This window comes from Rhinopithecus bieti, unplaced genomic scaffold (assembly GCF_001698545.2).
Source record: "Rhinopithecus bieti isolate Rb0 unplaced genomic scaffold, ASM169854v2 scaffold_40803, whole genome shotgun sequence".
NCBI classification, from domain to species: Eukaryota; Metazoa; Chordata; class Mammalia; order Primates; family Cercopithecidae; genus Rhinopithecus; species Rhinopithecus bieti.
This window is the reverse complement of record NW_016816762.1, coordinates 590,031-611,369: the sequence shown is the minus strand read 5'-3', so window position 1 is coordinate 611,369 and position 21,339 is coordinate 590,031. Positions and strand designations below refer to the sequence as shown.

Sequence of the window (21,339 nt, the reverse complement as noted above, 5' to 3'; positions counted from 1 at the left end):
CAGCTGACTTCAGAATAGCTTATAACAGGTTATATGAAAAACCCAGGAGGATGGGTAGTGGAGGAACCACCAACCCGAGGACGTGGTGTCTATGTTTACTGGAGAGGGACAGATCAAGCCCCACAAGAAAAGGCAGCCACTCCCAGAGTGCCCAGTGGAACGGTGGCCGTGGGGCTGTGCCTACTCTCGGGCAAGCGACACTCCCACCACGCCGACTGGTGGATATGACTTGGGAAGAACCAGAGATGCGTTCCTGGCCTCCCCAGAGTGCCCAGCATAGCACTGGTCCTCGGTGGATGCTCAGTGAGCCTGTGATGGACCATCCCAAATGGAGCATCCAGCACAAGCAGCCACATTTCAGTGTCTTGTGTGATTGATTCTACTTGATCGGAATCTGTGATCCACACGTATTACCCACTGTCATTCGTTACTGACTCTGAGAATATCCAGTAAATCAAAATACTCCTTTCCCCAAATGTTCTGTATGAATGACAATTATATTCAACAAAATTAGTCTTGTCGATTGGAAGCTAAGGCCATGTTATAATTCTAAGTTCATGGAGGAAAAACACTCTACTTTCAGGCGTGAGCTATCTAATACAACTCCAATTTATTTCAAATATAGTACAGAGCATTATCTCTTAGGATGATATAATGGAGAAAAGCCTAGACTAAAATACTGAGATTTTTAGAACCATTTTCTTGCTAATTCATTCTGTGACCTCAATTAAGTAACTCATCAGCTCCTCTGGTTTCTCATTGTGTAACGGGTAAATCACACCTCCCACTGGGGTTGGATTATATGAAAAAACGGCTGTGAAAATGCTTAGAAAAATGTGAAGAGTGATGTGTGCATATGTTATTTCTACTTATTAAAAAGGTTGTCACATTAATAGAGTGCCTTTTGAGCCACTGTTGTGTAAATAAAAGCAATACCTTGGTACACAGGAGAAAAGTCAAAGAGCCTAAACATCCACTAAAAATAACATTGGCAGTATATTTCTAAGACTGACCTATTTTTAAAGGAGCGTCAGGAGCACTGTCGGGTCTCTCTGAGAATGTGAAATATTCTATATTTGCCAAAGGGGTGATGGACGCCAAGCAAGAGCAAGCCTGGGAGGGTTCGGTGGACTGGTGTGGAGGGTCGCAGGTCTGGGGGTCCGGGCTATGGGGGTTGCATGGGTGGTGGTGGAGCCAGAGCACCCCCAGCACTGCCCCCGTCTCCCATAGCCCCTTCATCTGCCTGTGGGCTGTGGCTCCTCTAGGACCTACAGGATGGCCTGCCTCTTGTGGGCAGGTGGTGGCTGCTATCATCCCCTCTGGGTTCACCCAGGCGCTGGCAGAGCACATCCATCAGAGCAGACCCCTGTTAAGGCTTGAAGAGTTAAGAACCGAGGGATGGGTGGAGGTGCAGAGAGACACTGGGGATCCCAGGGGAGCCCGCCAGGGAAGCTCCGAGGTTCTGGAGGCAGGTTGACTCACCGCAACCTGTGTGGAGAAAGAGGTCCCCTGGGTCAGCTTGCATGCAGGAAAGGTAAAGTTAATACAGAAAACCCCAGGAGGATGGGTAGTGGAGGAACCACCAACCCGAGGACATGGCATCTATGTTTACTGGAGAGGGACAGATCAAGCCCCACATGAAAAGGCAGCCACTCCCAGAGTGCCCAGTGGAACGGTGGCCGTGGGGCTGTGCCTGCTCTCGGGTGAGTGATGTTCCCACCACGCGGACTGGTGGGGGTGGCTGGTGCAGATACCTGAACCAGACGAGCACACCTGGGGCCCCTGCACCTTTGCACCATCCATGGAGAACCCACTAGGACACTGGGAACATCTCTGAGTGGGGCTGCCTAAGGGTCAACCTGGTGGGGGTGGGCAGGTTGGCTGATGGTTTTCAAAGAGCAGATGTCTGCAGGAACTTTAGAACTAGTGAGACAGTTCTCACTTCAAGAGACAGGAGCTCCAGGAAAACAAAGGAAGACGAGAGGCCAATTTTCCCTTGGATATTTTAATTTCGAGGAGGGGAACATTCAGCATGACCTTGGCACCAACCCACCAGATTTCCTTAGAAAGCTAGCAGGACAAGTGTTGGCCTCGTCGTCGGGATTCACATCTTAAATATTAAGTAAAAGGCACTGACATTTCCTCGTAACTCTATCTAGGGAGGTGACTAGCCTCTAGCACTGGCCTCATCTATGCTGTAAGGGTTCTGAGACTCCAGAATAATGCGCACGTTAGTTACCGGGAGTCCTGGCAGGAGAGAGGAGTAAGATAAAGCTAACACAAGCATCCCCCTTGCATGGGCAGAATCACATCCACAAGCGGGTGGTGTTTTCTCTGAGGAAGTTGCCCAGCAAACGCAGCATGGAGGTTGCCTTTTGGAAATGTGTGCTGTAGTCTGGGCTTTGCTGTGTGATCTGGGAGGATTTGCTTGAGTTCTCTGGGCCCTATTTCCTCATTTTAAGATTGGAGCCAGTGTCTACTACACTTTGCTGAGTTGTTTCAAAAATCTGTTATCTCAAGAAAATAAGGACCTGAGCACAGGGAAGATGGGCTTGCCTGGGGAAACTGTCAGCCTGACAAAAAGGGAGCAGGCTGGTACTGACAGTGTCCCCTGCCCAGGATGGGAGGCAATGGGCTTGGTGAGGAGGGGGTCTTCATGGCCCAAATCCCATGGACCCCAAACCAAAGGCCAAAAGCTACCATGCTGAGGAAGCTTTACTGATTTTTCACTATTAGAGTGTAAAGTTTAAATGAAACTTCACTGCTGTTCCCTGCCCCTCTGGGATCCTCAGAGGTGGCTGACGACCCAGACCACAGCTGAGCAGCAGCGCCTGGCTCCCTGGAAGTTTCCTTCCCTGTAACCACAACAGTTTCTGCCTCTAACTGGGACACCTGGTGCCTCTACTGCAAGAATTAAGAATTATGGATTCCCTTGCACAGCTGCTAAAATACAAATTCTCCAGGTCACTGATAAAGCGGAAAGGCAAGGGGCATTGTTCTAAGGGTCCATCAGTCATATGAACACTAGCCTAAGAGAGGCTCTAAGCTTGGCAGCTAAGAGAGCTGACCCTGGTGCCAAACGGAAATCCCATGCAGCCCAGCTCCACCACCTCCCAGCCACACGACCTGGGACATCTATCCCTTCCTGCCCTGGATTTCTAACTATAACACAGGATGCTAATAACAGCACAACCTCACAGGGATGTTGGGAGACAACAGACATTGTCAGTACCACACTGCACCTTCTTCGTTGGGCAGGCAGCTTCTCCAGCCAAGCCCGTCTTCCTGTGCTCAGGCCCTTATTTTCTTTCTTTTTTTTTTCTTGAGACAGAGTCTCGCTGTGTCACCCAGGCTGAAGTGCAGTGGCACAATCTCGGCTCACTGCAAGCTCCACCTCCTGGGTTCACGTCATTCTCCTGCCTCAGCCTTCCGAGTGGCTGGGACTACAGGCACCTGCCACCATGCCTGGCTAATTTTTTGTATTTTTAGTAGAGAACGGGGTTTCACCGTGTTAGCCAGGATGGTCTTAATCTCCTGACCTCGTGATCCACCCGCCTCAGCCTCCCAAAGTGCTGGGATTACAGGCGTGAGCCACCGTACCCAGCCCCTTAAACAGATTTTGGAAACAACACAGCAAAGTGTAGTAGACACTGGCTCCAATCTTAAAATGAGGAAATGGGGCCCAGAGAACTCAAGCAAATCCTCCCAGGTCACACAGCAAAGCCCAGACTACAGCACACATTTCCAAAAGGCAACCTCCATGCTGCATTTGCTGGGCAACTTCCTCAGAGAAAACACCACCCGCTTGTGGATGTGATTCTGCCCATGCGAGGGGGATGCTTGTGTTAGCTTTATCTTACTCCTCTCTCCTGCCAGGACTCCCGGTAACTAACGTGCGCATTATTCTGGAGTCTCAGAACCCTTACAGCATAGATGAGGCCAGTGCTAGAGGCTAGTCACCTCCCTAGATAGAGTTACGAGGAAATGTCAGTGCCTTTTACTTAATATTTAAGATGTGAATCCCGGCGACGAGGCCAACACTTGTCCTGCTAGCTTTCTAAGGAAATCTGGTGGGTTGGTGCCAAGGACATGCTGAATGTCCCCCTCCTGGAAATTAAAACATTCAAGGGAAAATTGACCTCTCGTCTTTCCTTGTTCTCCTGTTGGCTTAGATGGCAGGCAGTTGATATGGTGTGGATCTGTGTCCCCACCCAAATTTCATGTTGAATGTGATCCCCCTGTTGAAGGTGGGGCCTGATAGGAGGTGGTTGGATCATGGGATGGATCCTTCAAAAATGGTTTAGCACCATCCCCTTGGTGCTGTCTCATGATAGAGTTCGCATAAGATCTGGTTGATTAAACATCTGTAGCACCTGCCCTGACCCCTTCCTCCTGCTCCAGCCATGGGAGAGGTGCCTGCTTCCCCCTGGCCTTCCGCCATGATTGTAAGTTTCCTGAGGCCTCCCAGGAAGCCGATGCCGCCATGCTTGCTGTACAGCATTTGTAGTCAGCAGTCTCACACGCTGCCAGATAAGCCTCGTGAGTGCTTCTCTTCTTCTTTTATTATTATTTATTTATTTTTGAGGCAGGGTCTCCCTCTGGAGTGCAGTGGGGCAGTCTCAGCTCACTGTAACCTCCACCTCTTGAGCTCTAGCGATCCTCCTAGCTCAGCCTCTGAGCAGCTGGGACCTCAGGCATGTGCCACCACACCCAGCTTATTTCTGCATTTTTTTTGTAGAGGTGGAGTCTTTCTGTCTTACCAAGGCTGGTCTCAAACTCCTAGGCTTAAGCGATCCTCCTGCCTTGGCCTCCCAAAGTGCTAGGATTACAGCCATGTTCTTTTTTTAGAAAAATCTCAAAATTTGGCCTGGTACGGTGGCTCATGCCTGTAATCCCAGCACTTTGGGAGGCCGAGGCAGGTGGATAGCCTGAGGTCAGGAGTTCAAGACCAGCCTGACCAACATGGAGAAACCTTGTCTCTACTAAAAATACACAATTAGCTGGGCGTGGTGGCGCATGCCTATAATTCCAGCTACTCGGGAGGCTGAGGCAGCAGAATCGCTTTAACCCGGGAGGCGGAGGTTGCGGTGAGCTGAGATCACACCACTGCACTCCAGCCTGGGCAACAAGAGCAAAACTCCATCTCAAAAAATAAAAAAATCTGAAAATCTTTACAGAAGTCATAGTCTTGGCATTTCCCACTGAAGGTTTATACCAATGATACTGCCCTCCATAAGGCTTGTCATTCATTTGTGGTGAACTATGTGCAAGCCCAGGAGAAACAAAAGTCCACAGGAGCAGATCAGAGAAGCATCTTTAGCCTCCAAAGGACATATACAAGTTGGGGCTGTGGGCCTGAGTAGCAAGGTGTGGGGGATCCACTGCGGCATCCACACCACACGTGACAATCCCTGCGAGTGCCAGGTTTCAGGGACACTCGGCTGAGGACGATCATTAGGATCCATCAGTGATCGAGGGCGTCGGACCCCATAGCGGGGTCTCTTGGGCATCTTCCCATTTGAATGTCACACCCTCTACACGGCCAGGACTGTTACCATGATTTCTTTTACAAATGATGAAACCGAGGCACCGAGAGGCTCAGGACCTTGCTTAGGCGGCCCAGAGAGTGGGTGGCAGAGACGGGATTTGTGGTAGGCCCCCGGGTCCTGCAGTCACCCACATAGCACTGCCACTGGTATCACGGAGCCAGTCCAGTGGGTGTGTGAAGTGACTGAACCTTCTCCAGTCTGCCTGTAGTTTCCCCTGTGTGCCTGCTTGTGGTTGCTTTCTCAGAAGGGAGGCTGGCTCCAGTCTGCCTGTAGTTTCCCCTCTGTGCCTGCTTGTGGCTGCTTTCTCAGAAGGGAGGCTGCACGCCCCGTAAAGGGCCACAAAACACAGACACATACACAAATTTACCCTTGGCCGAATCCTGCTCTGCCGTCCCCATCACCGTGGGTGGCCGAGGCAGGACACGCATATCAGACGCCCCCACTCTGCACCCACCTTCCTGTCAGCCTGCGCCTCCTATTCGTAGAACCCCTGGTAGCTGAAGTTGTTGGACTGGATTTTAAAGTTGTATCTCCCATTCATTCTCCGGTAGTGCACGATCAGAAGGGTGGCTGCCCCCGCTACCAGCGCAAAGATGGCCACCACAGCGAGGACCACATAACCCGCGTCCAGGCCTGCTTCTGCACGTGGAGGCTCACCTGGGGGAGGAGGCAGGCACAGGTGAGAGATCTGCCCAAACAGGAGGAAGGCGATGGAGCAAGCCCCCTACCCGGATCTGGGGCTGATGGATCTGAAGCACGGGGAGTGCAAGGCCCATGTGTGCACCCGTGTGCCTGTGGGTTACCAAAGGCGAGGCAGGTGTCCAAGCCCAGGACAGCATTGCAGTAAGGACAGTGCAGCCTGGTGAGGCCTGGGCCACAAGGGTGGGACTGCGCAGGACCAGCAGGTCCTCCTGGTGGGAAGGGGCGAGCCCAGTCAGATTCCCTGCATGGAGACATAGGCTGGGCCTACACAGGCTCCACAGCACAGAGGAGTGAGCCGTCCCCAGACCCAGGGGAACAATTAAAAGATAGAGAGTGTTTTCTGGGCGTGGTGGCTGACGCCTGTAATCTCAGCACTTTGAGAGGCCCAGGTGAGCAGATCACAAAGTCAAGAGATTGAGACCATCCTGGCCAACATGGTGAAACCCGTCTCTACTAAAAATACAAAAATTAGCTGGGCGTGGTGGCGCAAGCCTGTAATCCCAGCTACTTGGGAGGCTGAGGCTGAAGAATAGCTTGAACCCGGGAGGCGGAGGTTATAGTGAGCTGAGATCATGCCACTTCAGTCCAGCCTGGCAACAGAGTGAAACTCCGTCTAAAACAAAAAGAAAGAAAAGAAGAAAGAAAAGAAAAGAAAAGAAAAGAAAGAGAGAGAGAGAGAGAGAAAGAAAGAAAGAAAGAAAGAAAGAAAGAAAGAAAGAAAGAAAGAAAGAAAGAAAAGAAAAGAAAAGAAAGAAAGAAAGAAAGAGAGAGAGAATGTGGACCCTAAAAGACATGAAAACAGGGATTCAAACAGCTACTTGCACACCCATGTTCACAGTACCAGCCCAAGGGTGGCAACAACCCAAGTGTCCGCCAGCTGGTGAATGAATCAACACACTGTGGCCCCACCGTGCAATGGAACGTGACCCAGCCGTGAAAGGAATAAAGCGCTGACCCGCGGCAACATAAATGAACCTTGAAGACGTCACGCTGAGTGAAAGAAGTCAGGCCCCAGAGGTACCTATAACATGACCCTGTTCATAGGAACTACCCAGAACCAGAGAGAAAGCAAATGAGTGACTTTCGGGGACGGGCAGAAGGCGGATGGGGAGGGACTCGTGAGTATGAAGTTGTGTTTAGGGTGAGGAAAATGTTTAGAAACAACAGGGAGTTGATGGCTATACAACCCTGTCAATGCACTAAACATCACTGAGTGGTTTACTTTAACACAGTTAGCTTGAGGTTATGTGAATGTCATCTCAGTTTAATTTTTTAAAAACTGTGCTGCCTGAGAACGATGCCAGCTGCCTGCTGGCTCTCTGGCCGGCCCCCATCAGCCCAGGGGCAGACGTGACCCTCCGCCCACCGTGTGTGGGTGTAACTTGTTGTCAAGGGCATCTATAGCCAGGTCACAGCTACATCCTGCACCACGCAGTCCCCTCCGTCTCGGGGTGTTCATCCCCACGTATCAGGAAGGTCTGCTTTGGAAAGAGCCTTTCAATGCAATCAGGAGCATTTGAGATCCCGTTTTCATTCCCTGTACTGATTTCCGGAGAGTCTGCCCAGAGTGGACGCTGCTGTGGGTCCCCCAGGGAACTGCATGGGGGTGTCACCATCAGCAAAGCTGTCCAACAATGGCACTGGGGGATCCCTGGGGTGCTGAACATAAGCCAGCTAGAACCACACCCCTCCTCTTCCAGAGAGAGGGACAGGGAACACCTCCCCCGCTCCAGCTGAAGTGACTCCAACCTCCCCAAGCAACTGAGGCCCCCAGATCCTGGCCCGCCACTTCTCCAGACAACTCCTAAATCACAATGGCCACTAAATCCAGCCCCCAGGGGCTCTATAGTGGACCTTCCTCCTGTGCCTCCAGAGACGGGCCACCTTGCCAGTACAAGGAGTGGGGGTGCCGCCCTGAGGATGCTGTAGAGAAAGACCAAGGAGACCCGCTTCTCCTGGCCACTTGCAGCCTGGAATGGCCCCAGACTCTCAGCCCCAGGAAAGACCCATCCCTGTTCATTCTCCGCCTCTCCAGCTAGGTTTCTGTGACCTGCAGCTGCATGCTTCGAACTGAACCACTAGCTAAGGGCTGGCCACAGGAGGTCCGCAGGCCAGTGCTGCCCACTGACTGACACCAAAGTCCAGGAATGGTTACTCCCCATGGCCAGATTAGCTAGAAGTGGAAAGCAAGCCCTGGGAACTGTGGATGGTAATTTCCCACAGTCACTGGCAAGGCATCTGGCCAAACAGGGCATCTCGCTGTTCAGGGAGGCTCTAGGCATGTGGCGTGAGTTGCATATGTGTCATAACCGCTGGACCACACGCCAGTCTATGATGCAGGGAGATGTGAATGATGGCGGAGACTCAGCAATGGCTGCTTTTGTAAAGGGGGATATAGCCCAGTGAGGGAAAGGGAAGATGGCATGTGGGGCTTAAAACCTAGATGATGGTTTGATGGGTGCAGCAAACCACCGTGGCACATGTATACCTATGTAACAACCTGCACGTTCTGCACATGTACCCCAGAACTTAAAAAATAAAAAATTGCCGGGCACGGTGGCTCATGCCTATAATCCCAGAACTTTGGGAGGCCGAGGCGGGCAGATCACAAAGTCAGGAGATTGAGACTATCCTGGCCAACATGGTAAAACCCCCATCTCTACTAAAAAAATACAAACAAACAAAAAAATCAGTCAGATGTGGTGGCGCATGCCTGTAGTCCCAGCTACTCAGGAGGCTGAGGCAGGAGAATTGCTTGAACCCGGGAGGCAGAGGCTGCAGTGAGCCGAGATCGCGCCATTGCACTCCAGCCTGGGCAACAGAGCAAGACTCTGTCTCAAAAATAAATAATTAATTTTAAAAATTAAAAAAGAACCTGGGTGCAGAGGAAACAGGGTCCTTCCAGGGGTTTGAGTCCCAGCTCAGCCACCGCCTGGGGTCCTCAATCTCCTCACTACTGAGTGGCCTCAGTAATTGCCCCAGGCCCTTCCTGCTGGGACACTGAGTACTCCCTGGACACTATCCTCGAGCTTTCTTGGCCTTTTAGCACAGGGACACGCTCATGAATATGAAATAACTAGGCCAGCTAGGAAAGGCCATGGAAGGTTTCCAAACACTGAATATGCAAAAATTATGATGCTGATATACTATTTGTTGGTAGTAAACATTCAGGGAAGATGCCCAAAGGGATTCTTTCTTAAATTGTCAATACACAGGGTTGTCTGTGTGTTGAATTGTGAACCCCTCACCCCCTGCAAAAACAGATATGTTGACATTTTGGGAGGCCGAGGCAGGTGGATCATGAGGTCAAGAGATTGAGACCATCCTGGCCAACATGGTGAAACCCCATCTCTACTGAAAATACAAAAATTAGCTTGGCGTGGTGGCCCACACCTGTAGCCCCAGCTAGTCTGGAGGCTGAGGCAGGAGAATCGCTTAAACCCGGGAGGCAGAGGTTGCAGTGAGCCAAGATCACGCCACTGCACTCCAGCCTGATGACAGAGCGAGACTCTGTCTCAAAGAAAAAAAAAAGACAAAACAAAAAACATATATGTTGAAATCCTAACCCCAGTACTGTGGGCCATGGCCTTATTTGGAAATGGAATTGTTGCAGATTCAAGTAGTTAAGATAAAGCCACACTGAGGTAGAAAGGCCCCTAATCCAACATGACTGGCGTCTTTACAAAAAGAAGGCCATGTGCAGACGGAGGCAGAGACTGGAGGGAGGCAGCTGCAAGCCAAGGTCCACCAAAGATTGGGCACATCCAGCAGAAATGAGGTAGGGGCAAGGGAGGACTCGGCCTTACAATGTTCTGAGGGACTGGGGCTTTGCCAGCACCTTGATTTTGGACGTCTGGCCTCCAGAACTAGGAGAGAACAGATTTCTGTTGTTTAAGCCACCCAGGTTGCGGGACTTTGTTACGGTGGTGCCAGGACATTGTGAGAGTGATGTGAGGGCTGGGGTGGAGGGAAATCTCAAAATGAAGCCAGCCCAGTCCCCAGGGGACAGAGAGAGGATAGCAGGTTATGAATAGCCTGGGTCTACACTCGCAGGCCCAGCTCATGCGGGCACCAACTGTGGGAGCTTAGGCACATTCCCTAAAACCTCTGAGTTCTTCTCATTTCTTCCCTGAAGTGGAGGTGATGGTGATGGCAGGGACAGAGCATGGGAGCTCAGAGGCCGTAGATAGTGGTGAGGTCCTGAGGAACCTGTCTGCCAGCCTCCTCTCACCTCTGCAGTCTCCAACAGTGTTTCTGTTAATATACACTATTAAAATGTAGCGAAGTCCCCACCAACTGGGAGATTCCATGTGTCTAAATGATTCTGCTGTATATTTGTATGATAATCATAGATCAAGCAAAAGCTACTAACACAATGAGAAAGAATGTTGAACAACATGAATATCTACAGTCCTTGTTCTTGAACCTGAGCAATTACACCCCTATTACATTCGGTACTTCCTGCCTTGGTTATGCCAGTGTAGTGCTCTACTGGTTACAAGTGAAAAGTAGCACTTAATCAATAACTTCTATGGGCCAGGCTCTTTATGAAGTAGGAATTATTATTATTCCCTTTTCACAGATGAGGAAAATAAGGCACAATTCACATGCAGCATGCACAAAGCCACAAAATTGTTAAGTGTCAGAGCCAAGTTGTGAATCCAGGGAGTCTAGTTTCTGAATCCAGGGAGTCTAGTTTCAACCTCACAAATCTTAGCCTCACAAAGGATTCTTAGTTACTGTTAGACACTCACAACAACCTTATGAGGTAGGCAGGGCATGTTGCAAAGAAAAATCAGAGTGTCTGAAACATAGTAGATGAATGAATTCATGAATAAGTAGATGGATGGATGAGTGAGTGGATGGATTAATAGACAGATGGATGGATGATGGACAATGGATGGATAAATGGATGGATGGATGAATGAAGGGATGATAGAAGGGTAGATGATAGATGGATGAATGGATAATGATAGATAGATGGACAACAGATGGATAGATGGATGATAGTTGAATGAACGGATGGATGGATGATAGATGGGTGGATTAATGAATAAGTGGATGGATGGATGGTCAATGGATAGATCGATTGATGGATGGATGATAGATGAATGAATGGGTGGATGGATGGATGACTAATGGATCGATGGATGGATGGATGATAGATGAATGGATGGATGAATGGATGGATGGATGGATGGATGATAGATGAATGCATGATAGATGAATGGACGGTAGATGGATAGATGAATGAATGGGTACATGCATGGATGGATGGATGGATGGATGGATGGATGGATGGATGGATAGATGGATAAATAATAAATGGAAAGATGAGCAGATAGATGTATGGGTGGATGATGGATGAACCACATAGCTCATAAGTGTCAGAGCCTATAATCAAACTCAGGTGTCCCAACTCCAAGTGTAGTGCTTTTCTTCCCTAGTTACGACATTCCCTACAATATCAATGAATGAAGGAGGAAGTTTAATTTCTATTCATGAAATAATACATTATCTATTAATGAGAATGCATTTCACACATATGCTATTTCTTATAGGGTTAAAGAAATAGGTTGACCCGTTCTTCCCAGCAATTTAAGAAAATGAAGAGTGTGGAAAAGCAGGTTGTCTTAGCACCTTGACCAACAGTCACCTGACGACCAGCTCAGGGGCCTGGGACACAACTCTAGAGATTCTGAGAGTGTAGGCCTGGGGTGTGGCCTGGGACCTGTGTCTACTTTTTCAGTTTCCCAAATGCTTTGAATGAGAACCAGCAGTTGAGTCACTGGCCAAGACTTCCCTCCTCCTGTTCCCCAGCTTCATGGCCAAGACCTGAGCAGCATTCAGATTCCAGTTCACACCCTGCATCCAAACCTCAGAAGTTCTCATACAGGGAGAGAAGGGAGAAGGTCATCAAGATTAGGGAAAAAAACAACAAAAAAGGAAAACCAACTAGGATTAGGCTAAGCAGCAAGAAAGAGAAAAAATCAAAATAGCAGTGGCTTAAAGCACGTGGAAGTTTCTTTCTTTCTGTAATAAAAATGGGGGCCAGGCCAGGCACAGTGACTCACACCTGTAATCCCAGCACTTTGGGAGGCTGAGGCGGGCAGATCACAAGGTCAGGAGATCGAGACCATCCTGGCTAACACGGTGAAACCCCGTCTCTACTAAAGATACAAAAAATTAGCCGGGTGTGGTGGCGGGTGCCCGTAGTCCCTGCTACTTGAGAGTCTGAGGCAGGAGAATGGCGTGAACCCAGGAGGCAGAGCTTGCAGTGAGCTGAGATTGTGCCACTGCACTCCAGCTTGGGTGACAAAGCGAAACTCTGTCTCAGAAAAAAAAAAATGGGGGGTCAGAACCCAGGCCTGCCTTGGCCACTTGCCCACAGTGTCCTGGGGAAGCTGGATTCCTCCAAGGACTGGGCCCCATGGCCCTAAAGAAGAAAGAGGCAGAGGATAGGCACAGACGTCTTTTAAGGAGGGTGCACCGGTAAAAGTTGTCACATGAGTTTCCCACTTAGATCTCATTGGCCAGAACTTACTCACATGGCCGCACTTAGCTGCCAGGAGGTCGGAATTACAGTTTTTATTCCTGGCAGCCATGTACCAGCAAAAGCTGGGGTTGCTATTCCTATGAAAGGGGAGGAGAACAGATACTATGGGACAACTAGTGGTTTCTCTCTTAATACCCAAAGCACACAATTTCCCCCAAACCAATGTGTTTTTTTCAAAATAAGATGATGGACCATACAGAAAATAAAATGTTTTTCTGGAAAATTGATGTGGAGTTTTGAAAATACATGCAATGTAATTGGCTGATGGAGGTTTTAAACTGAGGAGGAACAGACATGCCATTTTTTGCATCTTTTGAATAAAATAGCTTTTTGTTGTGCACGCATTTGTGCACACGCGCACACACACACACGTTGACATGGTCTGATTATAGCTTGCGTTCTTATCTCTTAACAACTGGGTATCATTTACCCAGTGTCAGAAAACTTCACTAGCTTGATATTATGCAGCTCAAAACATTTCATTATGTAACTTTGTGCCTGGCCTCTTGAAGTCTCAGTCTTTCCATCTGTAGCATGGGTACAGTAATAGCTTGTGCTCCTAGGGTTGCTGAGAGGATCATATTACATTCTGCATGTGAGGAACTTAGCACCAGGCTGACACATAGCAGTTCTCAGTGAATAGTAACTATTAGTATTTCTATTATTATAAGCCTCCTTAGAAGTCTCTCAAGAGTTCTGCATTTCAAAACAGTTGCTTTTTTGTTCACATGCTGGTGAAAAGGAATTGGTTGCGTCTTTTCTTTTGTTGTCTAGACCAAGTCATCAACTCACCTTCAGACCTGACGAGGGGTCCCCAGGACATCTGGTGTGTGGCAGAGGTTTCACTATTTTGCAGCAACCGAAAGTTATTGCAATTCTGGTTTTTTCCAGGGAGAGAAACATCAAATTAATTGAATAACACTTATGAGAAAGGAGCTACTATCAAGGATGCTAACGTGATACATGCGATTTTATCCTGCTAGAAGTTGCAAGGCAAGGGGGCTAAGTTTAGACAGAGGAGTGGGAGACCCGGTGAGACCAGGGTGGTGGGTCCTGGTGCAACAAGAGGCAGGCCCAGGTGTCAGCGGGGAAGGAGGTGAGGTCTGCAAGAGCAGCAGGCTGGAGGAGACCCCTTGAGCTGCTTTTGGTTCCTAGAGCTACTTCCTTGGGTCCCTTGAGGACTGTGTCTTGGTCACAGCCCTAGGAGTCCCTCTGTGTTCTCCAAAGGCTGCTGCAGCCATTTGCTCCCCTCTACACCTTTGCCTTACAAAAAAGACTGCCTGGCTCAGTGACATGGTAGGATCTGCTCACTAGATGCCTGAGATGGGCTGCAACATGTCCTCCAAAAAGGTATGGAAGTCCTAAATCCCAAAACATGTGCATGTGACCTTATTTGGAAACAGATAATCAAGCTGAGGTCATCAGGGTGGGCCCTAATCCACTATGGCTCGTGTCCCTATGTAAAGGGGAAATTTGGACACAGACATAGATGTGTACTGAGGGAAGGTGATGCAAAGAGACAGGGCAAATGCCATCTACCAGCTAAGGAATGCCTGAGGCCACCAGAAGCTGGGAGAGAAGCCTGGGACAGATCCTTTCTTTAGAACTCTCAGAGGGAACCAGCCAGCTGACACCTCCATCTTGGACATCCTGCTTCCAGAAACAAGACAACATGTTTCCACTGTTTAAACCACTCAGTTTGTGGTACGTTCCTATAGCAACCTGGAAAGCTCATACCCTATCCATCCTAAAGGAGCTTGAAAAAACAGTGTGCCACTCCTCTTGTAAGGAATCCTCTTGTAAAGAACTTGAGAGCCAGCTGCTCCCTGCAGAGACCAAGCCTGGCAGTGGCCGTCCGTGCACCAGTCATCTCTGAGGCTCCGATGGAACCAGGGACAGGCTCCTCGTGTGTGGCCCTCAGCCTGCTGTCATTAGGACCTGAGGTTCCTTCTGTCCCATTGCTCAGGAAGATCTACCGTCTGAGCAAAACGGACATGAACAGAATCAGCTTTCCTTGTGTTACTTCTCTATCCACGTCCCACAGAGGCTCAGAGCTTGGTCACCCAGGAAAACAGCCGCGTTCTGCGACACGTACTCAGATGAGCGCAGGAACAAGCACTCCCTCCGAGGAGAGAGAAGCATTCGGTCACTGAGCAAAAAGCAGTGTGCACCCTAAGCCGTCCACTGCCTCGGACGACAGGTGATCAACACGTGGGAACCACATGTACTTGTCTGTGATATAAAGCACAGCTTTCAGACCTCAGGATTACAAAGCCTACTTCAAATTCGAAAGTCTAAGGAAACGGGAATGTAAAATTAGCCCTGCCTGAATGTTGAAGAAAGGAAAGGGGAAAAAAACTTCATTAAATAACAGAGTGGCTGATATTTAGTATGTTCCATCAATGTGGTTAAAAATAATATTTAAAAAACATTTTTACACCTAAAAATCACCTTAGAAGCACTAGGTATCATGGCAAGGCAGTGCCAATGTGACAGCCGGTGGAACATTATGGCCTCAAGGAGGAACTTAGCTCAGCCACTGAGAAATGGGAAATGCCCACCAGTTCACATGAGTCCGCCGTGCAAAGGCTGCCTGCTGTGGAAATACCATTTCAGACTCCGAGTCTGCAGGACAGGCACAGCGACTCTTCCCAGAGGTCGGCCCTGAGCCACTCGAGCCCCAGGCTTCTATTAACAGAGCCTTGCATTGAAACAATAAGCAATGTGAATCCAACCAAACGTTTAGAAAACCAAAAACACACTTACGATTTTGCACGTGGCCCCGGGGGATTCCATGCAGATGCGGAGTTTGCAGTGCAGGTAGACAATGGAGTTGTTGATAAAGGAAAAGATCCTCAGCTTGAACTGAGCCTTGCTGGAGTTGCCATTCTCAATCACGTTGGTGTATGTGTTGGGCAACGGGCAGCTGAGAGGAGAGGAAAAGGGACTCCTTGCTTGTCAGCGAGCCCCGCTGTCCTTGTTCTCAGGTAAGGTTACTCACAACTACATCTGACAACACTCACAGACCCCACAGGCTCCATGGGAGTCTAGGACTGGCCACCTCATTTATTCCCCAAAACCTAGGTCCATGACAGCACTTGCCTGAAAATCCTGCAGAGTCCAGAGCCGGCCACACAGCCAGGCCAGGCAACGGCAGTGCCTGCTTGAGCCTACGTGTTCTTAATGAAGCCCCGGGTATTGCTGGATGGGGGTGCCTGCACTCCTGAGCCCTACCTGTTGTTAATGAAGCTGAAGGTGACCGGGTCCCGGGCGTTGCTGGACGGGGTTGCCCAGCACTCCGTCAGGACCACCTTGAGGTTGCTTTTCTGCCTGTAGAGCCCCACTTCGATCTTGACGTCGTCACTGGCAGACACGCTATAATTCTGAGGTATGGGAGAGTCCCCAATGAACAACTGCATTTCAGTAACAAAATTTCCAGCGCCGTGGAGGTCCTCAGTGATGGTGTAAACCCTGCAAGAGGAAGCAGCTTGCAGGAGGTGGGTTTCAGGAGGTGCATTATCGTGGCCCCTCTCGTTCCCACTTCTCCCCCAAAACACAGCTCCAGAGGAGAGTGCAAATGAACGAGAAGACCCCCCACCGCCAATGAGAGCACACGGAGGCCATTTGTTCAGGACTGGCTGGTCCAGGGGTTGTCTCCCTCACTTGTGTTGGTGGAGACTCAGTGGCAGGTGCAGGGGCCACCTAGCATAGGAATAGTGGTGTCTGGTGGAGGCTGTGGGTGGGGGCCTGCCGGTGGCTCACTGGAAGTGGGGCCATCCCATGGGGTTGGCCAGGGGACGTATTTGGCCTCGTCTGGCTGGCCCTGAGTGGGAAGTGGGAACAAAGGTTGGGGAGCAGCCCAGCCACACCCATTTGTATATTCCATCTCAAGGAAGGGTCCTTAAGTGGTTGCAACCCTAAAGAACCCTGAAAGCGCAGGTGCTCTAGAGGCACGGGGCTGTGGGGCAGCGGGGGCATTTCTCCCTCACCCCCACTCCGGGGTGAAGCCGGAGGACGTCAGCAGATCATTCTGGAAGGCACAGTAGATGGGGCTCAGGATCTTCAGGTGGTGGATGATGCCCTCCGGGGACAGGTCGCTCCTCAGCGTGGTCCTCACCACGGTGTTCGTCACGTTCTGAGCATAAGGTGGGGTGTGAGGAGCTCCCAGGCCCCAGCCGGCCCCCCATGCCCTGCTGTCAGCCACGGCTCTAGGTGCTGGGGGGACTGGGGATGGGGATTCTTCTCTAGAGCTTCTCCCCAGGAGCATCGAGACTCTGGCGATTCTGCCAACCATAAATCACCCAAGAGAGCCTAAGGGCTCGGCCTCTGCCCATTCCCTGTGGACCAGAGGAGGCAGAACCTGAACCTGTGTGGATTCCATGGCCGTTGCACAAATAAGACTTTCTGGGAAACTTAGTTTTGACAAGTGTCAAAACCGTCAAGAGTTCCTGTGGATTCCAGGGCCTGGGTGACTCATCAGAGACAAATTTCCCTTTTCTTTCAACATGCCCCAAACCCTGCTGCATTAATAATCAAGCCAAGCATTAGTCTAGCTCAGAAAAACACAGAGGGAGCTGCCGACTGCAGGCTCCGCCCGGGGCCCCAGCCCTGGGAGGCGCTGCCTCCCCACTAGAGCTGCTGGTGTGTGGGTGGTGCTCTGAGCACCACGCAGGGTGTCCTGCACCCTCAGCCTTTCCACTTGGCCCCACAGCCCTGCAAGAGCCCCGCATAGGCTCGAGGATGCCACAGTGGCCCGCTCATGTGCACCTCTCACCCCAGACCTCCCTCACCACGGAAGCTGCCAGAAGCCACAGGAACCACTGATCACTGCCCATCCCCCTTGCAGACATCCCCCCTGCTGCCATCGCCTGGCCTCCAGGTGGCTGTCTAAGAATCTCTGAGGGAGTAAACTAATTCTGGGCAGTTCTCCTTAAGTCGTGCAGTTTGAGGGGTTGAGGGATGAGGAAGGTTTTGTAGCTGTTGAAACAGTGCAGGTCACTCCTTCAGCCCAGGGAGGGTCCGAAGAGCTCCCGAGGGAGCGGAGTGAGCTCAGCAGAGTGAGCTGTGCCTCTCAGGCAAGCTTGTGCTCTGTAATGTCCTCGTACACGTCCACATGAATCCCTCAGCTTCCTGGCCACCCTCAATCCCTGCTCCAGGCTCCAAGCAGGCTCCACACCATGGAAACACCTTATGTCCCCACCTCCCCACCTCATCCCTCAGCCTCTGGGGCTTTCTGGCCTCTGCTCCCCAGGGCTAGCTCCTTACTCAGCCCCGAGGTCCACGTCCCAGCCTCCCGCTCAGGATGTTCACCTGGTTCCCACCTTGTTGACTCCCAGAGATTGACACCCCATGCCAGGACTCTGGGTTTCATCTGCCAGCTTTACCCCACCCAGGGCCAGAGGCCACCGTGTCCCCACTAGGGAGTGTGTCCAGAGCCCCAACCAGAAGCAGCATCCCCTCAAGGTTTCTCAAGAGGCAGAGCCACAGGGATGGGGCTGCTTCTCAGTGCAGGGCGACTTTGACCCTGAACTCCCATGGACCCTGCTGAGCACCCAGGGCTCAGCCACAGATTGTGGATGATGATGCCTGACCCAGGGGTTCGCTAAGGGACTAAATGTCGTCATGCACGTAGAACTCCCAGTCAAGCAGGTCCACGGCAGTTTCAGGGCACCACACCTCCCAATCCCTTTTTTTTTTCAGAATGCAATGCCTTGGACTGTTCAAAGGCCCTGAGGGACAGAAGCCCAGGGCCCAGAGTTCCTGCCAACGACCAGGGACCACCATTCCTGCCTAGCTCTCAATGAGGACAATGTCTCCGTTAGGAGAGCCTTCTGGCCCTAGCTCCTGGGCCAGCCAGACACTGCTCCCTGCTCAGCCCCATCCACAGCCTCACCTTTCACACTAGGCCTCATACCCCACCCTGCCCACGAGTCCACCCTTCCATCCCTGCCCACCTGGCCAGAACCACTCGGGCAGACTCTTAACTCTGCCATGGTTTCCAGCCTCCCTCATCTGGCTATCCTGGCATGGCCCTTGGATACACTCATGGCTCTCTCACCCATGGCCCTTGAATACGCTCACGGCTCTCTCACTCACCCTTGGAACGACTCTGGCCTTCTTTCTAGGTCGAGCCCCTTCCCAGAAGGCCACTTCCCCAACCCAGAGCCGGCACGGGCTCCCTCTGAAGCCGCCGGCCCTTCCATGCAGCTTCCCTGATCAACCCTGCACGCCCAGGCCCATGCAGCCCAGGCCCCTGTGCCCAGTACTGGGCTGAGCTGATGGAAGGTGCTGGCTCTCCCCTCCTTTTGTCCCCCCAGCAGGGCCCTGAATATGAAGCCTTTGTGTTCCGTGTGGCCAAGTGGGGTTGGGGATGAACGAGGGCACGCGTGGGAGCATTCGCCGTGACACAGAGGCACCCTGGGAAGAAGCGGGACCTGAAGCCAGGTCGGCCGCCTCGTGGGTGCCACACACTAGAGGCTCAGAGTAGACCCAGGACCCACTGGCCCAGAGTCACCTGCAAGGGGAGATGCCAGAGCTCATCTATGCACATGGAGGTGCGAAGGTCTCAGGCCAAGAAAACCTGCTTTCCCTACCTGGGCTCCCTCTGTCCTGGGAGCCCTGCAGCCCGTCCAGGACCCTGAAATAGAGAGTGTTTGCTAGGAACACAGTCCCTCCAACAGGGGAGTTCTGACTAATGCCACCCAATGCCCCCCAAACACACACCCATACATACACACTCACACACATGGACAAACACATCCACACATGCTCAACTCATGCACACATGCACATACACACATTCTCACATTCACACACTCACACATTCATACATGCATGCACAGCCACATGCACATAAGCATGCGATACACATGCGCGCACACACGCACGTACATTTACAAGCACAGCCATGCATACATACACATTTGCACACAGAGATTCACACATGTACACACATTCACATACATGCACACCCCCACATACACAGACATATTCAGACACATGCAGACATGCACAGATGTATACTCGCACACACACACTTTCACACACACAGTCTCATATCCACACACAACTCCTTGACTTTCCTGCCTCTTCCTATCCCACTGCCTCTCCATCCTGTCTGTGCAGGGAGGAGTTTTAAGCCCCGACTCTGGAGCCTGCCCCAGCACTTGGCACCAGAGTCCCTCCTGGGTGGACTCACAGCTCCCTTCCGATTCTGGGGTGCAGGCTGGTCCCTGGTTGAGAACTCAACCCTGTCCTGATCCCCCTTGCTGGGTTCCCCTAGGGGTGTAGAGTCTTGCCTGGCCCTCCCCTATAGAGGCCCATGTGACCTAAAGCCCCCTGCACCCTGGCGTGCATCCTGAGCCTGGCTCTCCTGGCCTTACGCTCTGCATGACGGTCCCGCACTCGCTCCAGCCGGCCTCCAGGAGCACGTGTGTGCCATTGCTGTGGCTCACGTTGCAGGAGGGGTGGCTCAGGTACAGCGAGGACTCGGGGATGGATTCCTGCTGCAGGAAGCGCTTCTGGATGGCGACAACCACCTTCTCAATCTCACAGAGCACCCTGACTGCTCCAGTCAGGTTCAGCCGCCAGGGCAGGCCTTGTGGGGTGGGGCTGGTGTCTTGAACAAAGGCAGCCTTGGTCCCTGCTGTGGTGAGAGGCCTCTCTGGGCTGGTGGCCCAGGTTTCGTTGCCATGAGAGTCACCTGCAAGGCACAAGGAGGAAAAGGCAAAGAGTGGCTCTGTGTTTGGGGTTGGCATGGAGGGGCAGCGGTAAGGAGCAGACTGGAGCTGCCCTGCACTCTGCAGCAGCCACACCTGGGAACCGCATGTTCCAGCCACAACTACACGTGTGCGCACACACACACGCACACACGCACATGCACACACATGCACACACACGCACGCAATTCACACACATGCACACACATGCTCACGCATGCACACACATGCATGTACACACATATGTGCACACATGCACAGACACACACACACATGCACACACATGCACGTGTTGCATATCTCCATCAGCTCAGGGAGCCAGGCTCACCATGGGCCCCCGAGGGCCAAGGACCGAGGGACCTGATGCCGGGGATGTGCCAAGCCAGTGGACACAGGGTGAGTCATCTACTCTCAGAGCCCTGAGTCTATTCTCTAAGATGGGGTAATGATGCCTCCTCTTGAGGCCCTTGTGCCCAAATTTCCCACTCCAGCTCCCTTCTTGCCCCCAGAGCAGGTTCAGTTTCAATGCCTAGGAGAACAAGGGGGCCCAGAAAGGTTTCCGATCCACCCACCCGTTCTCGGGGTGCTCCCTTCCTGGTCTATATGAAAGCAGACCCCAGACACAGCTCCGCACGTGCCCTGCACCCTCCTTCAGCAGTGGCTCTATCATCTGTGGGCCTGGTTTGTGCCTTCTTTTATCTCAGAGTGGGGCTCGCCCAGCCCCAGCACCCTGCAGCTCTACCCAGCTCACTCCTGTCTCCAGGCTGTAGTCCAAACCATTGCTGAGGCCTTCAGTTGGCTGCTGCCTCACCCG

General features: G+C 51.6%; 1 protein-coding gene across 4 annotated transcripts in view; it reads right to left on the bottom strand.

Moving 5' to 3' along the window:
• Positions 1 to 591: 591 nt before the first annotated feature.
• Positions 592 to 21,339, bottom strand: part of UMODL1 (uromodulin like 1) — a 66,375-nt gene continuing 45,627 nt past the window's right edge. For all 4 annotated transcript variants that reach the window (XM_017855213.1, XM_017855214.1, XM_017855215.1 and 1 more), the window contains 7 exons: positions 20,190 to 20,509; positions 16,797 to 16,942; positions 16,042 to 16,278; positions 15,574 to 15,733; positions 13,600 to 13,684; positions 6,004 to 6,206; positions 592 to 1,488 (listed from right to left, as the gene is read on the bottom strand). In XM_017855213.1, coding sequence (XP_017710702.1) covers positions 6,025 to 6,206; positions 13,600 to 13,684; positions 15,574 to 15,733; positions 16,042 to 16,278; positions 16,797 to 16,942; positions 20,190 to 20,509 — 1,130 coding nt within the window. In that variant the 3' untranslated portion in view covers positions 592 to 1,488; positions 6,004 to 6,024. The remainder of the gene's footprint in view (positions 1,489 to 6,003; positions 6,207 to 13,599; positions 13,685 to 15,573; positions 15,734 to 16,041; positions 16,279 to 16,796; positions 16,943 to 20,189; positions 20,510 to 21,339) is intronic.